At 41.9% G+C, this 22,160-nt stretch overlaps 5 protein-coding genes across 5 annotated transcripts; all 5 read left to right on the top strand.

Annotated features, from left to right (window-relative positions):
• The first annotated feature begins 118 nt into the window (after positions 1 to 118).
• LOC120568068 (tripartite motif-containing protein 16-like) lies at positions 119 to 22,055 on the top strand. The gene is made up of 2 exons (XM_039815262.1): positions 119 to 2,619; positions 21,619 to 22,055. Exon 1 carries the CDS (start codon positions 752 to 754, stop codon positions 2,429 to 2,431), a length of 1,680 nt encoding a protein of 559 aa, XP_039671196.1. The 5' UTR covers positions 119 to 751; the 3' UTR covers positions 2,432 to 2,619; positions 21,619 to 22,055.
• On the top strand, positions 2,617 to 6,467 carry LOC120568070 (tripartite motif-containing protein 16-like). The gene has a single exon (XM_039815264.1). It carries the CDS (start codon positions 4,496 to 4,498, stop codon positions 6,170 to 6,172), a length of 1,677 nt encoding a protein of 558 aa, XP_039671198.1. The 5' UTR covers positions 2,617 to 4,495; the 3' UTR covers positions 6,173 to 6,467.
• Positions 7,465 to 10,493, top strand: LOC120568067 (tripartite motif-containing protein 16-like). Its single transcript, XM_039815261.1, has one exon. The coding sequence runs from the start codon at positions 8,189 to 8,191 to the stop codon at positions 9,881 to 9,883; it is 1,695 nt and encodes a 564-aa protein (XP_039671195.1). The 5' UTR covers positions 7,465 to 8,188; the 3' UTR covers positions 9,884 to 10,493.
• LOC120568073 (tripartite motif-containing protein 16-like) lies at positions 11,379 to 13,661 on the top strand. The gene has a single exon (XM_039815266.1). It carries the CDS (start codon positions 11,615 to 11,617, stop codon positions 13,271 to 13,273), a length of 1,659 nt encoding a protein of 552 aa, XP_039671200.1. The 5' UTR covers positions 11,379 to 11,614; the 3' UTR covers positions 13,274 to 13,661.
• LOC120568069 (tripartite motif-containing protein 16-like) lies at positions 19,737 to 22,055 on the top strand. Its single transcript, XM_039815263.1, has one exon. It carries the CDS (start codon positions 19,739 to 19,741, stop codon positions 21,416 to 21,418), a length of 1,680 nt encoding a protein of 559 aa, XP_039671197.1. The 5' UTR covers positions 19,737 to 19,738; the 3' UTR covers positions 21,419 to 22,055.
• Positions 22,056 to 22,160: the final 105 nt, after the last annotated feature.

Here is a 22,160-nt window from a genome sequence, read left to right as displayed (position 1 = left end):
AGGAGTAAAAAGTACCGATATTCGTGTTAAAATGTAAGGAGTAAAAGTAAAAAGTCGCCACAAAAAAAAATAGTAAAGTAAAGTAGAAATATCCGAAAAATCTACTTAAGTACAGTAACGAAGTATTTGTACTTCGTTACTTCCCATCTCTGTTTATTATAGTCTATTTATCAGTCACAGGGGCCAAATGTCTGCAGAATTAATGCCCTGTGTCTTTTATTTACTCCTTATTTCTTTGATCTGTAAAGCACTTTGTAAGAACAGTTTTAAAAGTGCTGTTTCAATAAAATAAGTTGCCCTGCTGGTATCAAACAGACACAGTGTTTGTCTTGATGTGAAGAAGCTGTCCTAGAGAAAATATAAAAACTGTCCTGATAATGGGGTTGCTTATCTTAGCAGTGTTAGCTTCAACTGTGACCTAAAATGGATCGAAATGACTCCACATGCAAATTAATTATTTCATCTTTGTTCTAATCTTTACTTTAGTTGAAACACACAGTGAAACCTGTGCTGTCCCTTTAAGAGAAACCTCCTCCTGTTTGAAAGTATGAAAGCCTGATAACTCCTCCCTCTTCTTCCTGATCTCAAACACAGGCAGCTCCACGCTGAGCACATGTTGCCTTGTTCCCTCCAACTCACTGAAGTCTGAAGCAAGGAAACGAAAGATTCAAAGTTCAGTTTTGAGTCTGAGCAGACAGACTTCATATTTCTGTTCAGAGAAACTCTCAACCAGTCACTGCCAGGAGGTGAAATGGCGCAGAAAAGAGTCAAGCTGGACTGGGAAAGCTTCTCTTGTTCAATCTGTCTGGATCTACTGAAGGATCCGGTGACTACTCCATGTGGACACAGCTACTGTATGAACTGTATTAAAGCTCACTGGGATGGAGAGGATGAAAACCAAATCTACAGCTGTCCTCAGTGTAGGGAGATTTTCCCACCGAGGCCTGTCCTGCTGAAAAACACCATGTTAGCAGATTTAGTGGAGGAAATGAAGAAGACTGAAGAACTCCAAGCATCTCCTGCTGATCACTGCTATGCTGGAGCTGAAGATGTGGCCTGTGATGTCTGCACCGGGAGAAAACTGAAAGCCCTCAAGTCCTGTCTGGTGTGTCTGGTCTCTTACTGCAAGAAACACCTTCAGCCTCATTATGAATTACCTGTATTTAAAAAACACAAGCTGGTGGTCCCATCCAAGAATCTCCAGGAGAACATCTGCTCTCATCATGATGAGGTGATGAAGATATTCTGTCGTACTGATCAGCAGTGTATCTGTTATCTCTGCTTAATGGATGAACATAAAGCCCACGACACAGTCTCAGCTGCAGCAGAAAGGACTGAGAGGCAGAAAGAGCTCGAGGGGAGTCAACAAAACATCCAGCAGAGAATCCAGGACAGAGAGAAAGATATGAAGCTGCTTCAACAGGAGGTGGAGGCTATCAATCGCTCTGCTGATAAAGCAGTGGAGGACAGTGAGAAGATCTTCACTGAGCTTATCCGTCTCATGGAGAAAATAAGCTCTCATGTGAATCAGCAGGTCAGATCGCAGCAGAAAACTGAAGTGAGTCGAGTCGAAGAGGTTCAGGAGAAGCTGGAGCAGGAGATGACTGAGCTGAAGAAGAAAGACGCTGAGCTGAAGAACATCTCACACACAGAGGATCACATCCAGTTTCTACAGAACTACTCCTCACCGTCACCACTCAGTGAATCTACAGACTCATCCAGCATTGATATCCGTCCTCTGCGATACTTTGAGGATGTGACAGCGGCCGTGTCAGAACTCCGAGATAAACTACAGGACCTTCTGAAAGAGACATGGGCTAACATGTCACTGACTGTGACTGAAGTGGATGTTTTATTGTCAAATCCACAACGAGAGCCCAAGACCAGAGCTGACTTCCTTAAATATTCACGTGAAATCACACTGGATCCAAACACAGCTCACACACAGCTGTTATTATCTGAGGGCAACAGAAAAGCTACATTAACAAGAGACCAACAGTCTTATCCTAGTCATTCAGACAGATTCTCTGTACAATTTCAGGTCCTGAGTAGAGAGAGTCTGACTGGACCTTGTTACTGGGAGGTCGAGTGGAGAGGGAATGGAGTTCATGTAGCGGTCGCCTACAAGAATATCTGTGGAGGGGGGAGCTTGAATGAATTTGGACAAAATAAAATATCCTGGGTTTTAAAATGTGACAGAAGGCGTTACCACTTTTGGTACAACAAAGTCCAAACTTCCCTCTCAGGTCCTCAGTCCTCCAGAGTAGGAGTGTACCTGGATCACAGGGCAGGTCTTCTGTCCTACTACAGCGTCTCAGACACCATGACTCTCCTCTACAGAGTCCAGACCACATTCACTCAGCCTCTCTACGCTGGACTACAGCTTTATTATCGTTTTGGAGACACAGCTGAGTTGTGTAAACTGAAATAGACAGAAGTCATTTAAGGGTTAAATTCTGCGCTTTAACTCTTAAATGTATTTTGTCTCCATGTTTGTTGCTGAGAGCTGATTGTTGTGGCATTTCTTCACTGCACAGAGATCAGCTGTCAATCAAACATTATGGGATGTACTTTGACATCTTCATATTAGTTGTTGTGTAAATGGTTGTGTTTCTTTAGGTGACTCTCCTTCCTGTGTCTGTTTAGCCATGGAGGCTATCACTGATGCTCATGATGATGTTAGTTGATCTGAAGTGAAAATGTAAACTTCTCTGTTATCTAAATGTTTGATGAATATTTGAATTGATTTATTTGTAGGTTGTTGTTTCTCTTCCACTGCATAAGTCTGAAAAGAGAAAGCATCAGACCTTCTTTATCCTAGATATTTTATTCTCTTTGGGTACATATTAAAGAAATATGTAATCACATTAGCATTTTCTTTGTTTGGCAGTGAAATGTTATTGTTGTTATGGGGTATCCAATTTTGATCATATTCAATGAGTGAGATAAGATTCAAACAAGGTGATTGTGTGGATGAAGTGAATCTGTTAACATTGAACAGACGTTACTGATGGGATGTGTGAACAAACTGAAGGTTTACATGATGAATAAACTAACATGAACAAAGTATTGTCTTCTTGTCTTTATTCCAGAGTATCATACAAAGATGAAGAGAAAATATGAAACTGATATGAGAGTAGAACTGAGATCGTTTTCCTCTTGAAACACCACAAAGTACAGTATTCATGTTTAGAGTTTATCTCAGGGTGCTTTTTAAAACCAATGAAGAGGATTTAAAGCTTAAAAAAACTGTTAAAATAGGCTAAATTATTTTGGATAAGTGTGGGTGTGAAGACGTTTTGTTGTGTCTTGACACACATGAAACAGATATTGTTTAGATGATTCTTTACATGTGATGTGAATAATATTTGTAAAGTGGAAAGTATTCCCACCCATGTTTCCCATGTGCCCTGAATGCAGCATCAGTGTTACAGGGTGGGACTCCTGTGAACAAACTGACACAGTGTGATATTACATCTGTTTAAATGTCAATTTGAATGTTATTTGAAGTTTTTGGACATGTCTTCCTGCAGTGAACATCACAGCAGGTTAAAAATGTGAAAACTGATGCACAACACCAGAGGGCGCCTTCGTCCTGCTAACCAGACATGTAGTGGAGGTTGAAGCATCTTAGTTTAGACTATACTCTGTCCTCATAATACATACAGTAATCTCCAGTGTTTGACATTTTACCATACCGTTGTGGTTTATTCTTTACTGATTGTAGCTTCTGCCTCCAGTTACTAAAAGTTCAGGATCACTGCAGTGTGTTTGTTTTTATGCTAATGCTTTTTGTGTGAATGAACACTAATTCATAAAACTTCACTGTTGTGATGACAACGTAACTGCTAAATGTGGTTCACTGTGACAAAACTCAAAAGCGTATGTATTATAATGTAATTGCTCCAGATTCATCTAGTCATTACAGTCTCCAACTTAATAGCACAGTGAGTAACGTTCTGGTGCATTCATGACCTGTTGCAACGGATATATGTTTACTAGTTTGTTTGCATCCGACAGTGAAGTACAGTAATCATCAAAACCGTTTATCAAATTGTGTTTTTAGGAGAACAGAAAAGAAAATTCTGAAACCTCTGCAGGCGTCTCTGAACCCTCTGATTCTAAGAAGAGATTACCTCCTAAAAGCTGAAGTGAGCAAAGTTTTTAAATTATAAATGAGCTCTATTGTATACAAGTATTGAACGCACATTATCTCTCTCAAACCGCATCTCTTCCTGGAAGAAATCATAGCTTGGTAAACCCCTCCCTCCTCTTCCTCCTCTCAAACACAGCAAGTTCCACTTTGTCCATATATGTCGTTGTTCCTTCCCCTCCGGATCTACAGTTGTAAGATGGGAGTAACCAACATGTGGTGAGGTACAGGAGCTGACAGGCCCCATTCGCTGCAGGAACACTCACTCTTTAGATCACAGCTCAAACTACTTTCAATTCCCAGGAAGTGAAACTCAGACAGGCGTTGTCACTGAGAGGAGAAATGGCGCAGAAAGGAGTTCAGCTGGACCGGGAAACTTTCTTTTGTTCAATTTGTCTGGATCTACTGAAGGATCCGGTGGCTACTTCTTGTGGACACAGCTACTGTATGAACTGTATTCAGACCCACTGGGATGGAGAGGATGAAAAGAAAATCTACAGCTGTCCTCAGTGTAGAAAGACCTTTACACCGAGGCCTGTCCTGCTGAAAAACACGATGTTAGCAGATTTAGTGGAGGAACTGAAGAAGACTGAAGAACTCCAAGCTGCTCCTGCTGATCACTGCTATGCTGGAGCTGAAGATGTGGCCTGTGATGTCTGCACTGGGAGAAAACTGAAAGCCCTCAAGTCCTGTCTGGTGTGTCTGGTCTCTTACTGTGATCAACATCTTCAGCCTCATTATAACTCCTCTGTGTTTGAGAAACACAAGCTGGTGGAGCCCTCCAAGAATCTCCAGGAGAACATCTGCTCTCATCATGATGAGGTGATGAAGATATTCTGCCGTACTGATCAGCAGTGTATCTGTTATCTCTGCTTAATGGATGAACATAAAGGCCACGACACAGTCTCAGCTGCAGCAGAAAGGACTGAGAGGCAGAAAGAGCTCGAGGTGAGTCAACAAAACATCCAGCAGAGAATCCAGGACCGAGAGAAAGATGTGAAGCTGCTTCAACAGGAGGTGGAGGCTATCAATCGCTCTGCTGATAAAGTAGTGGAGGACAGTGAGAAGATCTTCACTGAGCTGATCCGTCTCATGGAGAAAAGAAGCTCTGATGTGAAGCAGCAGGTCAGATTCCAGCAGGAAACTGAAGTGAGTCGAGTCATCGAGGTTCAGGAGAAGCTGGAGCAGGAGATCACTGAGCTGAAGAGGAAAGACGCTGAGATGAAGAACATCTCAGACACAGAGGATCACATCCAGTTTCTACACAACTACTCCTCACTGTCACCACTCAGTGAATCTACATCCAGCATTGATATCCGTCCTCTGTGCTACTTTGAGGACGTGACAGCGGCCGTGTCAGAAGCGAGAGATACAATACAGGAGATTCTGAGTGAGATATGGAATAACATCTCACTAGCTGTGACTGAAGTGGATTTTTTACTGTCACAACCAGAGCCCGAGACCAGAGATGACTTCTTAAAATTTTTGTGTGAAATCACACTGGATCCAAACACAGCACACCAAGAGCTGTTATTATCTGAGGGGAACAGGAAAGCTACATCAGTAAAAAAACTACAGTTTTATCCTAGTCACCCAGACAGATTCACTAGGGCTAAACAGGTCCTGAGTAGAGAGAGTCTGCCTGGACGTTGTTACTGGGAGGTTGAGTGGGATGGGAGAGGGATTCATGTAGCAGTTGCATGCAAGGATATCAGCAGAGCAGGGAGCTCGGATGAATGTGGGTTTGGACGAAATGACAAATCTTGGGCGATAAAATGTGACTGTAACTATATTACGTTTTGGCACAACAACGTTGAATATTCCACCCCAGGTTTATATCCCTGGAAAGCAGGAGTGTACCTGGATCACAGTGCAGGTATTCTGTCCTTCTACAGCATCTCTAAAACCATGAGACTCCTCCACAGAGTCCAGACTACATTCACTCAGCCTCTCTATGCTGGACTTGGTACTTATTGGTATGGAACCAGTGTTTGGATTAAGCAGACAGAAGTAATTTAAGGGTTAAATTCTGCGCTTTAACTCTAAAACATATTTTGTCTCCATGTTTGTTGCTGAGAGCTGATTGTGGTGGCATTTCTTCACTGCACAGAGATCAGCTGTCAATCAAACATTATGGGATGTACTTTGACATCTTCATATTAGTTGCTGTGTAAATGTTTGAGTTTCTTTAGGTGACTCTCCTTCCTGTGTCTGTTTAGCCATGGAGGCTATCACTGATGCTCATGATGATGTTAGTTGATCTGAAGTGAAAATGTAAACTTCTCTGTCATCTAAATGTTTGATGAATATTTGCATTGATATTTGTAGGTGTTGTTTCTCTTCCACTGCATGAGTCTGAAGAGAAAGCACGACCTCTTTATCCTAGATATTTTATTCTCTTTGGGTACATATTAAAGAAATATGTATACATTGCATTTCTTGGGCAGTAAATTATTGTTGGGTTTCATATTCAATGAGTGAGATAAGATTCAAACAAGGTGATTGTGTGGATGAAGTGAATCTGTTAACATTGAACAGACGTTACTGATGGGATGTGTGAACAAACTGAAGGTTTACATGATGAATAAACTAACATGAACAAAGTATTGTCTTCTTGTCTTTATTCCAGAGTATCATACAAAGATGGAGAAAATATGAAACTGATATGAGAGTAGAACTGAGATCGTTTTCCTCTTGAAACACCACAAAGTACAGTATTCATGTTTAGAGTTTATCTCAGGGTGCTTTTTAAAACCAATGAAGAGGATTTAAAGCTTAAAAAAAACTGTTTAAATAGGCTAAATTATTTTGGATAAGTGTGGGTGTGAAGACGTTTTGTTGTGTCTTGACACACATGAAACAGATATTGTTTAGATGATTCTTTACATGTGATGTGAATTATATTTGTAAAGTGGAAAGTATTCCCACCCATGTTTCCCATGTGCCCTGAATGCAACATCAGTGTTACAGGGTGGGACTCCCGTAAACAAACTGACACAGTGTGATATTACATCTGTTTAAATGTCAATTTGAATGTTATTTGAAGTTTTTGGACATGTCTTCCTGCAGTGAACATCACAGCAGGTTAAAAATGTGAAAACTGATGCACAACACCAGAGGGCGCCGTCATCCTGCTAACCAGACATGTAGTGGAGGTTGAAGCATCTTAGTTTAGACTATACTCTGTCCTTATAATACATATAGTAATCTCCAGTGTTTGACATTTTACCATACCGTTGTGGTTTATGCTTTACTGATTGTAGCTTCTGCCTCCAGTTACTAAAAGTTCAGGATCACTACAGTGTGTTTGTTTTTATGCTAATGCTTTTTGTGTGAATAAACACTAATTCATAAAACTTCACTGTTGTGATGACAACGTAACTGCTAAATGTGGTTCACTGTGACAAAACTCAAAAGCGTATGTATTATAATGTAATTGCTCCAGATTCATCTAGTCATTACAGTCTCCAACTTAATAGCACAGTGAGTAACGTTCTGGTGCATTCATGACCTGTGGGATTCCCAGTTGCAACGAATATATGTTTACTAGTTTGTTTGCATCCGACAGTGAAGTACAGTAATCATCAAAACCGTTTATCAAATTGTGTTTTTAGGAGAACAGAAAAGAAAATTCTGAAACCTCTGCAGGCGTCTCTGAATTCTAAGAAGAGATTACCTCCTAAAAGCTGAAGTGAGAAGAGTTTTTAAATTATAAATGAGCTCTATTGTATACAAGTATTGAACGCACATTATCTCTCTCAAACCGCATCTCTTCCTGAAAGAAATCATAGCTTGGTAAATCCCTCCCTCCTCTTCCTCCTCTCAAACACAGCAAGTTCCACTTTGTCCATATATGTCGTTGTTCCCTCCCCTCCGGATCTACAGTTGTAAGATGAGCGTAACTAACATGTGGTGAAATGCAGAAGCTGACAGGCCCCATTCACTGCAGGAACAGTCACTCTTTAGATCACAGCTCAAACTACTTTCAATGCCCAGGAAGTGAAACTCAGACAGGCGTTGTCACTGAGAGAAGAAATGGCGCAGCAAGGAGTTCAGCTGGACCGGGAAACTTTCTCTTGTTCCATCTGTCTGGATCTACTGAAGGATCCGGTGACTACTTCCTGTGGACACAGCTACTGTATGAACTGTATTCAAGGCCACTGGGATAAAGAGTATGAGAAGAAAATCTACAGCTGTCCTCAGTGCAGAGAGACTTTCACACCGAGGCCTGTCCTGCTGAAAAATACCATGTTATCAGATTTAGGGGAGGAGCTAAAGAAGGCTGGACTGCTCAGTCTGAGGCATGAAGCCTCTCCTGCTGATCACTGCTATGCTGAACCTGAAGATGTGGCTTGTGATGTCTGCACTGGGAGAAAACTGAAAGCCCTCAAGTCCTGTCTGGTGTGTCTGGTCTCTTACTGTGATCAACACCTTCAGCCTCATTATGACTCCTCTGCGTTTGAGAAACACAAGCTGGTGGAGCCCTCCAAGAATCTCCAGGAGAACATCTGCTCTCGTCATGATGAGGTGATGAAGATTTTCTGTCGTACTGATCAGCAGTGTATCTGTTCTCTCTGCTTAATGGATCAACATAAAGGCCACGACACAGTCTCAGCTGCAGCAGAAAGGACTGAGAGGCAGAAAGAGCTCGAGGGGAATCAAGAAAACATCCAGCAGAGAATCCAGGACAGAGAGAAAGATGTGAAGCTGCTTCAACAGGAGGTGGAGGCTATCAATCGCTCTGCTGATAAAGTAGTGGAGGACAGTGGGAAGATCTTCACTGAGCTGATCTGTCTCATGGAGAAAAGAAGCTCTGATGTGGAGCAGCAGGTCAGATTCCAGCAGAAAACTGAAGTGAGTCGAGTCAAAGAGGTTCAGGAGAAGCTGGAGCAGGAGATGACTGAGCTGAAGAGGAAAGACGCTGAACTGAAGAACATCTCACACACAGAGGATCACATCCAGTTTCTACAGAACTACTCCTCACTGTCACCACTCAGTGAATCTACAGCCTCACCCAGCATCAATATCCGTCCTCTGCGCTACTTTGAGGATGTGACAGCGGCCGTGTCAGAGGTCAGAGATAAACTACAGGACCTTCTAAATGAGAAATTGACAAACATCTCACTGACTGTGACTGAAGCGGATGTTTTACTGTCAAATCCACGAGAGCCCAAGACCAGAGCTGACTTTCTTAAATATTCACGCGAAATCACACTGGATCCAAACACAGCTCACACACAGCTGTTATTATCTGAGGGCAACAGAAAAGGAACATTAATTTCACATCCACAGTCTTATCCTAGTCACCCAGACAGATTCACTAAAGAGTTTCAGGTCCTGAGTAGAGAGAGTCTGACTGGACGTTGTTACTGGGAGGTGGAGTGGAGAGGCGAAGTCATTTATGTAGCAGTGACATACAAGAATGTCACCAGAGCAGGAAGCTCGAATGCATGTAGATTTGGACTCAATGACAAATCTTGGGCATTAAGATGTGACAATAACAGTTTTAAACTTCTGTACAAGAATGTCCGAACTCCTGTCCCAGGTCCTGTGTCCTCCAGAGTAGGAGTGTACCTGGATCACAGTGCAGGTCTTCTGTCCTTCTACAGCGTCTCTCAAACCATGACTCTCCTCCACAGAGTCCAGACCACATTCACTCAGCCGCTCTACGCTGGACTCAGTTTTTATGCCACTACTAAAGACGCTGCTGAGTTCTGTATACTCAAATAGACAGAAGTCATTAAAGGGTAAGATTCTGTGCTTTAACTCTTTAACCCATTTTGTCTCCATGTTTGTTGCTGAGAGCTGATTGTGGTGGCATTTCTTCACTGCACAGAAATCAGCAGTCAATCAAACATTATGGGATGTACTTTGACATCTTCATATTAGTTGTTGTGTAAATGTTTGAGTTTCTTTAGGTGACTCTCCTTCCCGTGTCTGTTTAACCATGGAGGCTATCACTGATGCTCATGATGATGTTAGTTGATCTGAAGTTAAAATGTAAACTTCTTTGTCATCTAAATGTTTGATGAATATTTATATTGATTTTATTTGTAGGTTGTTAGTCTGAAGAGAGAAAGCACCAGACCTCCTTTATCCTAGATATTTTATTCTCTTTGTGTATATGTTAAAGAAATCTGTAATCACATTAGCATTTTATTTTATTTGGCAGACCAAATGTTATTGTTGTTATATTGTATTATAGAACTGTATTAATCCTGATAATAATCAATGAGTGAGATGAGATTCAAACAAGGTGATTAACATTGAACAGACGTTACTGATGGGATGTGTGAACAAACTGAAGGTTTACATGATGAATAAACTAACATGAACAAAGTATTATCTTCTTGTCTTTATTCCAGAGTATCATACAAAGATGGAGAGAAAATATGAAACTGATATGAGAGTAGGACTGAGGAAGTTTTCCTCTCGAAACACCACAAAGTACAGTTTTCATGTTTAGAGTTTTTTTTAATTTTTTAATTTTTTTATCTCAGGGTGCTTTTAAAACCAATATTTTCTTTGTGCACTTAGTCAATAAGTTGATTTTAATACACAGACTTAAAAACTGTTAAATAGGGTTAATCATTTTGGACAAGTGTGGGTTTGAAGACGTTTTGTTGTGTCTTGACACACATTAAAACAGATATTGTTTAGATGATTCTTTACATGTGATGTGAATTATATTTGTAAAGTGGAAACTCTTTCCACACATGTTTCCCATGTGCCCTGAATGCAGCATCAGTGTTACTGGGTGGGACTCCCGTAGACAAACTGACACAGTGTGATATTACATCTATTTACATGTCTCTTTACTGATGTTATTTGAAGTTTTTGGACATGTCTTCCTGCAGTGAACATCACAGCAGGTTAAAATGTGAAAACTGATTCACAACACCAGAGGGCGCCTTCATCCTGCTAACCAGACATGTAGTGGAGGTTGAAGAGGTTGCAACAAGTAACCGACTACATTGATTAGTTTGAATGCATCCAACATGTTAAATACAGTAATCGTTAAAAACTTTAACCAAACTGTGTTTTAGGAGAACAGAAGAAATAATTCTGAAAAGCAGTCTACAAACCCTCTGATTCTAAGTAGAGTTTACATGCTAAAAGCTAAAAGTGAGCAGAGCTTTTAATTGAGAAATGAGCTATGTAAACAAGTGTCGAAGACAGTATCTCTTTCACACGGCTCATTTTCATGAAATGAATCCTAGCTTGATAACCCCTCCCTCCTCTTCCTGCTCTCAAGCACAGTGAGTTCCACTCTGTCCATATTTCCTTGTTCCCTCCCCTTTAGATCTACAGTTGTAAGATGACCGTAACCAACATATGGTGAAGTACAGGAGCTGACAGGCTCCATTCACTGCAGGAACACACACTGTTCAGATCACAGCTCAAACTACTTTCAATTCTCAGGAAGTGAAACTCAGAAAGGCATTGTCATTGAGAGGAGAAATGGCGCAGCAAGGAGTTAAGCTGGACCGGGAAACTTTCTCTTGTTCAATCTGTCTGGATCTACTGAAGGATCCGGTGACTATTTCCTGTGGACACAGCTACTGTATGGACTGTATTCAACGCCACTGGGATGGAGAGGATGAGAAGCAGAGCTTTAGCTGTCCTCAGTGTAGAAAGACCTTTACACCGAGGCCTGTCCTGCTGAAAAACACCATGTTAGCAGATTTAGTGGAGGAACTGAAGAAGACTGGACTCCAAGCTGCTCCTGCTGATCACTGCTATGCTGGACCTGAAGATGTGGCCTGTGATGTCTGCACCAGGAGAAAACTGAAAGCCCTCAAGTCCTGTCTGGTGTGTCTGGTCTCTTACTGTGATCAACACCTTCAGCCTCATTATGAATTACTTATATTTAAGAAACACGAGCTGGTGGAGCCCTCCAAGAAGCTCCAGGAGAACATCTGCTCTCTTCATGATGAGGTGATGAAGATGTTCTGTCGTACTGATCAGCAGTGTATCTGTTCTCTCTGCTTAATGGATCAACATAAAGGCCACGACACAGTCTCAGCTGCAGCAGAAAGGACTGAGAGGCAGAAAGAGCTCGAGGGGAGTCAACAAAACATCCAGCAGAGAATCCAGGACAGAGAGAAAGATGTGAAGCTGCTTCAACAGGAGGTGGAGGCTATCAATCACTCTGCTGATAAAGCAGTGGAGGACAGTGGGAAGATCTTCACTGAGCTGATCCGTCTCATGGAGAAAAGACGCTCTGATGTGGAGCAGCAGGTCAGATCGCAGCAGAAAACTGAAGTGAGTCGAGTCAAAGAGCTTCAGGAGAAGCTGGAGCAGGAGATCACTGAGCTGGAGAGGAAAGACGCTGAGATGAAGAAGCTCTCAGACACAGAGGATCACAACCAGTTTCTACACAACTACTCCTCACTGTCACCACTCAGTGAATCTACATCCAGCATCAATATCCGTCCTCTGCGCTACTTTGAGGACGTGACAGTGGCTGTGTCAGACGCCAGAGATAAACTACAGGACCTTCTGACAGAGACATGGGCTAACATCTCCCAGGCTGTGACTGAAGTGGATGTTTTACTGTCACAACCAAAGCCCAAGACCAGAGCTGACTTCCTTAAATATTCACGTGAAATCACACTGGATCCAAACACAGCTCACACACAGCTGTTATTATCTGAGGGCAACAGAAAAGCTTCATTAGTGGGACAACAACAGCGCTATTCTAGTCACCCAGACAGATTCACTAAAGAGTTTCAGGTCCTGAGTAGAAAGAGTCTGACTGGACGTTGTTACTGGGAGGTGGAGTGCAGAGGCGAAGTCATTTATGTAGCAGTGACATACAAAGATATCAGCAGAGCATGTAGATTTGGATGGAATGATAAATCTTGGGCATTAAGATGTGACAAAAAGAGTTATAAATTTTTGTACAACGACATCCAAACTCTTGTCCTAGGTCCTCGGTCCTCCAGAGTAGGAGTGTACCTGGATCACAGGGCAGGTACTCTGTCCTTCTACAGCGTCTCTGAAACCATGACTCTCCTCCACAGAGTCCAGACCACATTCACTCAGCCTCTCTACGCTGGACTGTTGCTTCACTCTTCTTCTTTTGGAGACACAGCTGAGTTCTGTAAACTCAAATAGACAGAAGTCATTTAAGGGTTAGCTTCTGTTTTAACTCTTTAACCCATTTTGTCTCCATGTTTGTTGCTGAGAGCTGATTGTGGTGGCATTTCTTCACTGCACAGAGATCAGCTGTCAATCAAACATTATGGGATGTACTTTGACATCTTCATATTAGTTGTTGTATAAATGTTTGAGTTTCTTTAGGTGACTCTCCTTCCTGTGTCTGTTTAGCCATGAAGGCTATCACTGATGCTCATGATGATGTTAGTTGATCTGAAGTGAAAATGTAAACTTCTCTGTTATCTAAATGTTTGATGAATATTTGAATTGATTTATTTGTAGGTTGTTGTTTCTCTTCCACTGCATGAGTCTGAAGAGAGAAAGCACCAGACCTTCTTTATCCTAGATATATTATTCTCTTTCTGTACATTTTAAAGAAATCTGTAATCACATTTGCATATTGTTTTGTTTGGCAGACCAAATGTTATTGTTGTTATATGGTATTATAGAACTGTATTAATTATGATCATATTCAGTAAGGAGATGATTCATTGATTTTTTACAAAGCTGAGAATCAAACAATGTGATTGTGTGGATGAAGTGAATCTGTTAACATTGAACAGACGTTACTGATGGGATGTGTGAACAAACTGAAGGTTTACATGATGAATAAACTAACATGAACAAAGTATTGTCTTCTTGTCTTTATTCCAGAGTATCATACAAAGATGGAGAAAATATGAAACTGATATGAGAGTAGAACTGAGGCAATTTTCCTCCTGAAACACCACACAGTGTTCATGTTTAGAGTTTTATTTATCTTTTTTTTTTTTTTTTTAATTCTATCTCAGGGTGCTTTTAAACCCATATTTTCTTGTGCACTGAGTCACAGTTAAAATAGTCAAAATTATTTTGGTGTGGGTGTGAAGACGTTTTGTTGTGTCTTGACACACATGAAACAGATATTGTTTAGATGATTCTTTACATGTGATGTGAATAATATTTGTAAAGTGGAAACTCTGGTTCAATCTTCAGCAATATCACGCACACCAGGAAATGGAACCATGAATGCATGACTCAGGTGAGTAAAGTTCAAGCGCGCTAATAAAACTTACAGGCAACAGTGTCCAAAAAACAGGGCAAAAATCCAAGGGAAACAGGAACTCAGGACACAGGGAAAAATGTTAAAAGGCTGCACACAAGGAAAACAGACAATCTCACACAGGAGTAAGGGAAAGACTGAACTTAAATACACAAGACGGGGGGGGGGGCAATGACACACAGGGGCGGGGGAGGAAGCAGAAGACAGGAAGTAAAACAAGGCCCAACATGGGCAAGCAGAGAGACTACAAAATAAAACAAAACAAAAAACTACAACAGAAAACCCACAATCGTGACAAGCAATGTGTTTGTATTTCTGTTAAATTCTAATCCCAAAATAAACTACAGCAGTCACATAAATGTAGTGCAACAACAACAACAAAATTCTTAAAAAAATGTAATGGAGTAGAAGTAGCAGAACATATCAATACTCAAGTAAAGTACCTTAAAACTCTACTGATGCACAGTATTTGAGTAAATACACCACTGTATGTGACGTGGTTACCTTCCAGTTCAGCTGCTCCCTGTTACTCATTGCCTCGGTATAGATAGTGGACTCTGCCAGATTGTCTCTTAGTGCAGCCTTGTTAACATTTTCCCTGCTTGTTCTTGTTCTGATGATCATTTTGTCATTTGCTGCCTCCGGGGGATTTGTGAGGACTATGGTTAACTGCTCCTCAGATATCTGCAGGGTAAATCCAGACAGCTAGCTAGACTATCTGTCCAGTCGGAGTTTTCTGTTGCACTACAAACAACCACACACGTTCTTTCCCAAGACTATTTTGCAGAGGCACCGTGGCTCCGTCCGGCGCTTAGCACCGCCCAAGACGATTGTGATTGGTTTAAATAATAATGGTTAATGGTTAAATAATAAACCAGAGCACGTTTTTCTCCCATCACAGAATGCTGTATGGACTAGCCAGACCCTCCTCCGCAGCGCCATGGAGGAAGGTCTGGCAAAGCGAGACTATTTGCTGCCTAATTCCTGTTCCAAACATTACTCTCATTGCAGCCCTTTTATCTTAAAGGGTAACTCCTGTTTTTATGATTAAAAAAAAGGATCTTACTCTTTAACAGAAAGGTCGACCTCCTTAGAAATCCTTTCCATAATTGTTGTCAGACACTTAGAATATTAATCTGAGTCTGTCAGTGACAAAACAAGGTTGAAAAGAACGGTAGTTACCCTTTAAGGGTGTTTGAGGTTTTGAGGGACTAATTAACATTTTATACATACAGGTAATCCCCAAATTCTAGTGCAGACCAGGGTTATTAGCCTATAGTTAACAAAAATGAAAATAAGCAGTGAAAAAATATTTTTAGTAGGGCTGTCAAACGATAAATTTTTTTTTAATTGCGATTAATCACTGAATTTCTATAGTTAATCGCGATTAATCCTATGTTTTATTACATGATTAAAATTCTATTATTTTGCATTTCAGAACTGTTTTTAAGTACATATTAAAGGTGGAATATGTAATATTGTATGTAATACTGGCAGCTAGTGGTTAAAATAGTTACTGCACTACCAATTCAAAATACTGGAGAGTCGTTTCCCCCGCCCCCTCCTGCCCAGACTCGAAGTTCACGGGGGTTGCCAGGCTGAGACCGCAGCATTCACAACAATGTTGCTAGACGCTTTTCTCACATAGCCAGACATTACTTCACAGCACAGCAGAGTAGCAAACGTTAGAGGCTAGTCTCACATAGCCAGACATTACTTCACAGCACAGCAGAGTAGCTAACGTTAGATGCTAGTCTCACATAGCCAGACATTACTCCACAGCACAGCGGAGTCTTTTATATATGTCAATGAGCAGAGTAGCTAACGTTAGATGCTGGCTATATTGACAGTCATAAAAGCCTGTGCTCACGCGGAGCTCTGTAACCAACTGACAGACACACTTTTTCGGCTTAAAATTACAGTATGAACCGCTAAAAACACAACAACCTCACCGTCCTCTCCACACGCCAGTCAGGCACACTTCCTCGGCTTAGAATTACAATACGAAACGCTAAAAATACCACTACCTTGCCGACGGAACACATTTCATAGGCTTAGAATTACGGCAACTATCGCTAAACACACTGCAAACTCACAGTCCTCTCTTCCCGATTTACAGCCCCCCTCTCGTGGCTTAAAATAACTCACCGTTGTCGGCTCCAGCCGCTTAACTACACGTTGTAAACAGCCATGGGCTGCTTGCCTGGTCCTCCCGGTAACGTTAGCAGTTAACAGGGTTAGCATGGCGGCGTTAGCCAGGACCAGTCGGGATCACTTTACTGGCTGTGTCTCAATTGTTTTTGCAAGTAACCAACTCGGGTACTCTAGCTATATAATTCAATGTGAGTACACAAATGTTGAAATGACATAAAATGCCCGTCCCTAGTGGCTGTGATAAATTAGCCTGAAGCTATGCTTACCTGTTCAGCAGGAAATAAGCCAAATCTGCGTCCTTTTGGGATCTAAGCTGTCTCCATCTTTCAAATACATCTCCAATATTTACCAGCGTGTACATGGAAACAGACCAAATGATGCCTGTTTCTTGTAAAGTAACTAGCATTACAGAAGGTTGTAGCCTTGCGCTGAAGTCCCGTGGGAATTTAGTTGTAGCAGGAAAAGGTAAACAGCAGTGTGCAGATCGGAGCGTAGTGTGTGAAGAGTGAAGAGCGGAAGTGTTCACAAGGGAAGAAGCTTGGGGTAACGTAACTATGGAGCTAGAGTTAGCCTTCAGTAACGCTATTACTGTACAAGAAACAGGCATAATTTGGTCTGTTTCCATGTAGTTACATAGTCACTGATAGGGTCATAACCACTACAGTGCTCAATTACCTATTTTTGAGGGGGGAGCAAACTTCAAAATTTCGCCGCGAAAACATGAACTGTCCTCTGGAGGACCTCCACCAGACCAGCGGGCGCCTGTGGCTTGTTGTCGGCCGCGGCAGGCGAGGGAGGCGGGGAGGAAGTAGAAGGATGCCCGGTCGGGGCTGCTAGCCTGGCTAAGGAAACTACCACACAATTCGCCTCTGCACAGACTCATATTCACCAACGACAGCACACAAAATGGAAATATATGCCACAAATACACATGGAACTGCTGCGTGATGATTATTACCGGAGCCTGGCTGAACACACTCACTCATCCCAGACGGCAGCTAGCAGCTAACAGGGTAGGTGAATTTAAACAATGGCTAAGTTGCGAAACGCATCTAGTTGTCATGTAAGGTCCCTGTTCATGTTGCACAGACATTTTAATTGCATTTTGTGTCTGTTAAGAGGCACAAAGGCACTCTTTATCTTATGCCCCCATAACTGCCGTTTTAGCTGAGTGGGAGCTCTCGGCATTAGCTGCAGCAGCTCCGTGTTGCTAGCACCGATTCGGCTCGTTTTTTTTGCTATCGACAGTACTCATATACATATAGCGGTCAAGATTAACGTAAAAATTGCCCAGAGTTCTCCTTTAAGAGCGTGCGCCTAGCAAATCTGTCATTATAACAGCAATCCGCCATGGAACAAGCGCGCCTGCTTTTAAAGGGAATGTGAGCTAACACTCTGATTGGTTTATTGCACGTTATGCCCAAACCACACTTATGATTAATGTAGCTACTTCAGACCAACCCATTTTAGATTTTAGTCATTTATCCCGCTGGTATAATCGCAACAGCGCCCGAGATCCGCCCACAAAGCTACTTGCGTATGGCGTTTGATGCTTGTGTTTCAGATCGTTAAAATAGGGCCCATTATCTCTTTCACACGGCCTGTCCTCATGAAATGAATCATAGCTTAATAACCCCTCCCTCCTCTTCCTGCTCTCAAACACAGTGAGTTCCACTCTGTCCATGTATGTCATTGTTCCCTCCCCTCTAGATCTACAGTTGTAAGATGAGCGTAACCAACATGTGGTGAAATGCAGAAGCTGACAGGCCCCATTCACTGCAGGAACCCTCACTGCAGGAACCCTCACAGAAATGGACAGACATCTCACCGACATGGTCTGCATGGTATGTTTTACAGTTAGAGCCCAAGACCAGAGCTGAATTCCTAAAATATTCACGTGAACTCACACTGGATCCAAACACAGCAAATACACAGCTGTTATTATCTGAGGGCAGCAGAAAAGTGGCAGTAATGACAGACTATGAAAAACTGTCTTATTCTAGTCACCCAGACAGATTCACCGATTACAGGCAGGTCCTGAGTAGAGAGTCTGACCGGACGGTGTTACTGGGAGGTGGAGTGGAAGGGGGAGGGAGTTGTAATAGCAGACACACACAAGGATGTCAGAAGAACAGGGAGCTCGGAAGAATGTAGACTTGGATTCAATAACAAGTCCTGGGCATTAGATTGCTACGGCCCTTTGGTTTTCACTTTTATCACAACAAAATCCAAAGTCATCTTTCAGGTAAGGCCAGAGGAGCTGTTTCTGGTCTTTCCAGAGTAGGAGTGTACCTGGATCAGTATGCAGGTGTTCTGTCCTTCTACGCCATCTCTGAAACCATGACTCTCCTCCACAGTCTCCAGACCAGATTCTATAAGCCTCTCTATGTTGGACTTTATGTAAGGTCCATTTATCAAACTGCAGAGTTCCCTAAACTCAAATAGACAGAAGTCATTTAAGGGTTAAATTCTATGTTTTTACTCTTGGACTCATTTTGTCTGCGATAAACGTGTTTGTTGCTCAGAGCCAATTGTTGTGGCATTTCTTCAATGCACAGAGATCAGCTGTCAATCAAACATTAGGGGTGGAACTTTGACCTGTCATTAGTTGTATTTTCTTTGCTATACTCCGTAGATGCTTGAACAAACTGAAGGTTTACATGATAAATAAAATAACATGAACAAAGTATTGTCTTCTTGTCTTTATTCCAGAGTATCATACGAAGCTGATGGAGAAAATATGAAACTGATAGTAGAACTGAGGTAGTTTGCCTCCTGAAACACCACAAAGGACAGTGTTCACGTTTCAAATCCGTCAGTCTCAGTCCTTTCTACTTTTCTCACTAAAACAGGTTTTGTCATGGAGAAATGAGCAGCTTTCCATCACTTCTTGCTTTTTCCAACCAACAGTTTCTCTGTGCACTGAGCCAATGAAGAGGATTTATTACACAGACATAAAGGTCCTGACAACATATAAGATAGATATCGTGCAGCTGATTCTTTACATTTGGTTACAAGTATTTCAATGTTGTTTAATCAAAACTGTAGAAGTCAGAGAGATTTTAACGTTTTTTTAGCGTCCAATCTCACATTCCCAAATACTATTTACAACCTGAAGCTGAGAGGCCCCATTCACTGCAGGAACACACACTCTTTAGATCAGAGCTCAAACTACTTTCAATTCTCAGGAAGTGAAACTCAGACAGGCGTTGTCAGTGAGAGGAGAAATGGCGCAGCAAGGAGTTCAGCTGGACCGGGAAACTTTCTCTTGTTCCATCTGTCTGGATCTACTGAAGGATCCGGTGACTATTCCATGTGGACACAGCTACTGTATGAACTGTATTCAAGAGTTCTGGGATGGAAAAGATGAAAACCAAATCTACAGCTGTCCTCAGTGCAGGGAGACTTTCACACCGAGGCCTGTCCTGCTGAAAAACACCATGTTAGCAGATTTAGTGGAGGAGCTGAAGAAGACTGGACTCCAAGCCTCTCCTGATGATCACTGCTATGCTGGAGCTGAAGATGTGGCCTGTGATGTCTGCACTGGGAGAAAACTGAAAGCCCTCAAGTCCTGTCTGGTGTGTCTGGTCTCTTACTGTGATCAACACCTTCAGCCTCATTACGAATTACCTGTATTTAAAAAACACAAGCTGGTGGAGCCCTCCAAGAATCTCCAGGAGAACATCTGCTCTCTTCATGATGAGGTGATGAAGATATTCTGCCGTACTGATCAGCAGTGTATCTGTTCTCTCTGCTTAATGGATGAACATAAAGGCCACGACACAGTCTCAGCTGCAGCAGAAAGGACTGAGAGGCAGAAAGAGCTCGAGGTGAGTCAACAAAACATCCAGCAGAGAATCCAGGACAGAGAGAAAGATGTGAAGCTGCTTCAACAGGAGGTGGAGGCTATCAATCGCTCTGCTGATAAAGCAGTGAAGGACAGTGGGAAGATCTTCACTGAGCTGATCCGTCTCATAGAGAAAAAAAGCTCTGATGTGGAGCAGCAGGTCAGATCGCAGGAGGAAACTGAAGTGAGTCGAGTCAAAGAGCTTCAGGAGAAGCTGGAGCAGGAGATCACTGAGCTGAAGAGGAAAGACGCTGAGATGAAGAAGCTCTCAGACACAGAGGATCACAACCAGTTTCTACACAACTACTCCTCACTGTCACCACTCAGTGAATTTCCAGCCTCACCCAGCATCAATATCTGTCCTCTGCGCTACTTTGAGGACATGACAGCGGCTGTTTCAGAAGTCAGAGATAAACTACAAGACCTTCTGATAGAGACATGGGCTAATATCTCCCAGGCTGTGACTGAAGTGGATGTTTTACTGCCACAACCAGAGCCCAAGACCAGAGCTGACTTCCTTAAATATGCACGTGAAATCACACTGGATCCAAAAACAGCTCACACACAGCTGTTATTATCTGAGGGCAACAGGAAAGCTACATTAGTGGGACAACAACAGCGCTTTTCTAGTCACCCAGACAGATTCACTAAAGAGTTTCAGGTCCTGAGTAGAGAGAGTCTGACTGGACGTTGTTACTGGGAGGTGGAGTGGAGAGGCGAAGTCATTTATGTAGCAGTCTCATACAAAAATATCAGCAGAGCATGTAGTCCGATTGTATGTAGATTTGGATGGAATGACAAATCTTGGGCATTAAGATGTGACAAAAACAGTTATAAGTTTTTGTACAACAATGTCCAAACTCTTGTCCCAGGTCCTGTGTCCTCCAGAGTAGGAGTGTACCTGGATCACAGGGCAGGTACTCTGTCCTACTACAGCGTCTCTGACACCATGACTCTCCTCCACAGAGTCCAGACCACATTCACTCAGCCGCTCTACGCTGGACTGTTGCTTCACTCTTCTTCTTTTGGAGACACAGCTGAGTTCTGTAAACTCAAATAGACAGAAGTCATTAAATGGTTAGCTTCTGTTTTAACTCTTTAACCCATTTTGTCTCCATGTTTGTTGCTGAGAGCTGATTGTGGTGGCATTTCTTCACTGCACAGAGATCAGCTGTCAATCAAACATTATGGGATGTACTTTGACATCTTCATATTAGTTAATTAATTAGTTAATTAGTGTAAATGCTTGTGTTTCTTTAGGTGACTCTCCTTCCTGTGTCTGTTTAGCCATGGAGGCTATCACTGATGCTCATGATGATGTTAGTTGATCTGAAGTGAAAATGTCAACTTCTCTGTTATCTAAATATTTGATTAATATTTGTATTGATTTATTTGTAGGTTGTTGTTTCTCTTCCACTGCATGAGTCTGAAGAGAGAAAGCACCAGACCTTCTTTATCCTAGATATTTTATTCTCTTTGTGTACATATTAAATATTTTTTTTGTTTGGCAGACCAAATGTTATTGTTATATTGTATTATAGAACTGTATTCATTCTGATAATAATCAATGAGTGAGATAAGATTCAAACAAGGCGATTGTGTGGATGAAGTGAATCTGTTAACATTTAACAGACGTTACTGATGGAATGTGTGAACAAACTGAAGGTTTACATGATGAATAAACTAACATGAACAAAGTATTGTCTTCTTGTCTTTATTCCAGAGTATCATACAAAGATGGAGAAAAATGTGAAACTGATATGAGAGTAGAACTGAGGTAGTTTTCCTCTCGAAACACCACA

Source organism: Perca fluviatilis, chromosome 11 (genome assembly GCF_010015445.1).
Source record: "Perca fluviatilis chromosome 11, GENO_Pfluv_1.0, whole genome shotgun sequence".
Taxonomy (NCBI): Eukaryota; Metazoa; Chordata; class Actinopteri; order Perciformes; family Percidae; genus Perca; species Perca fluviatilis.
This window is presented reverse-complemented; position numbering and strand designations above follow the sequence as displayed.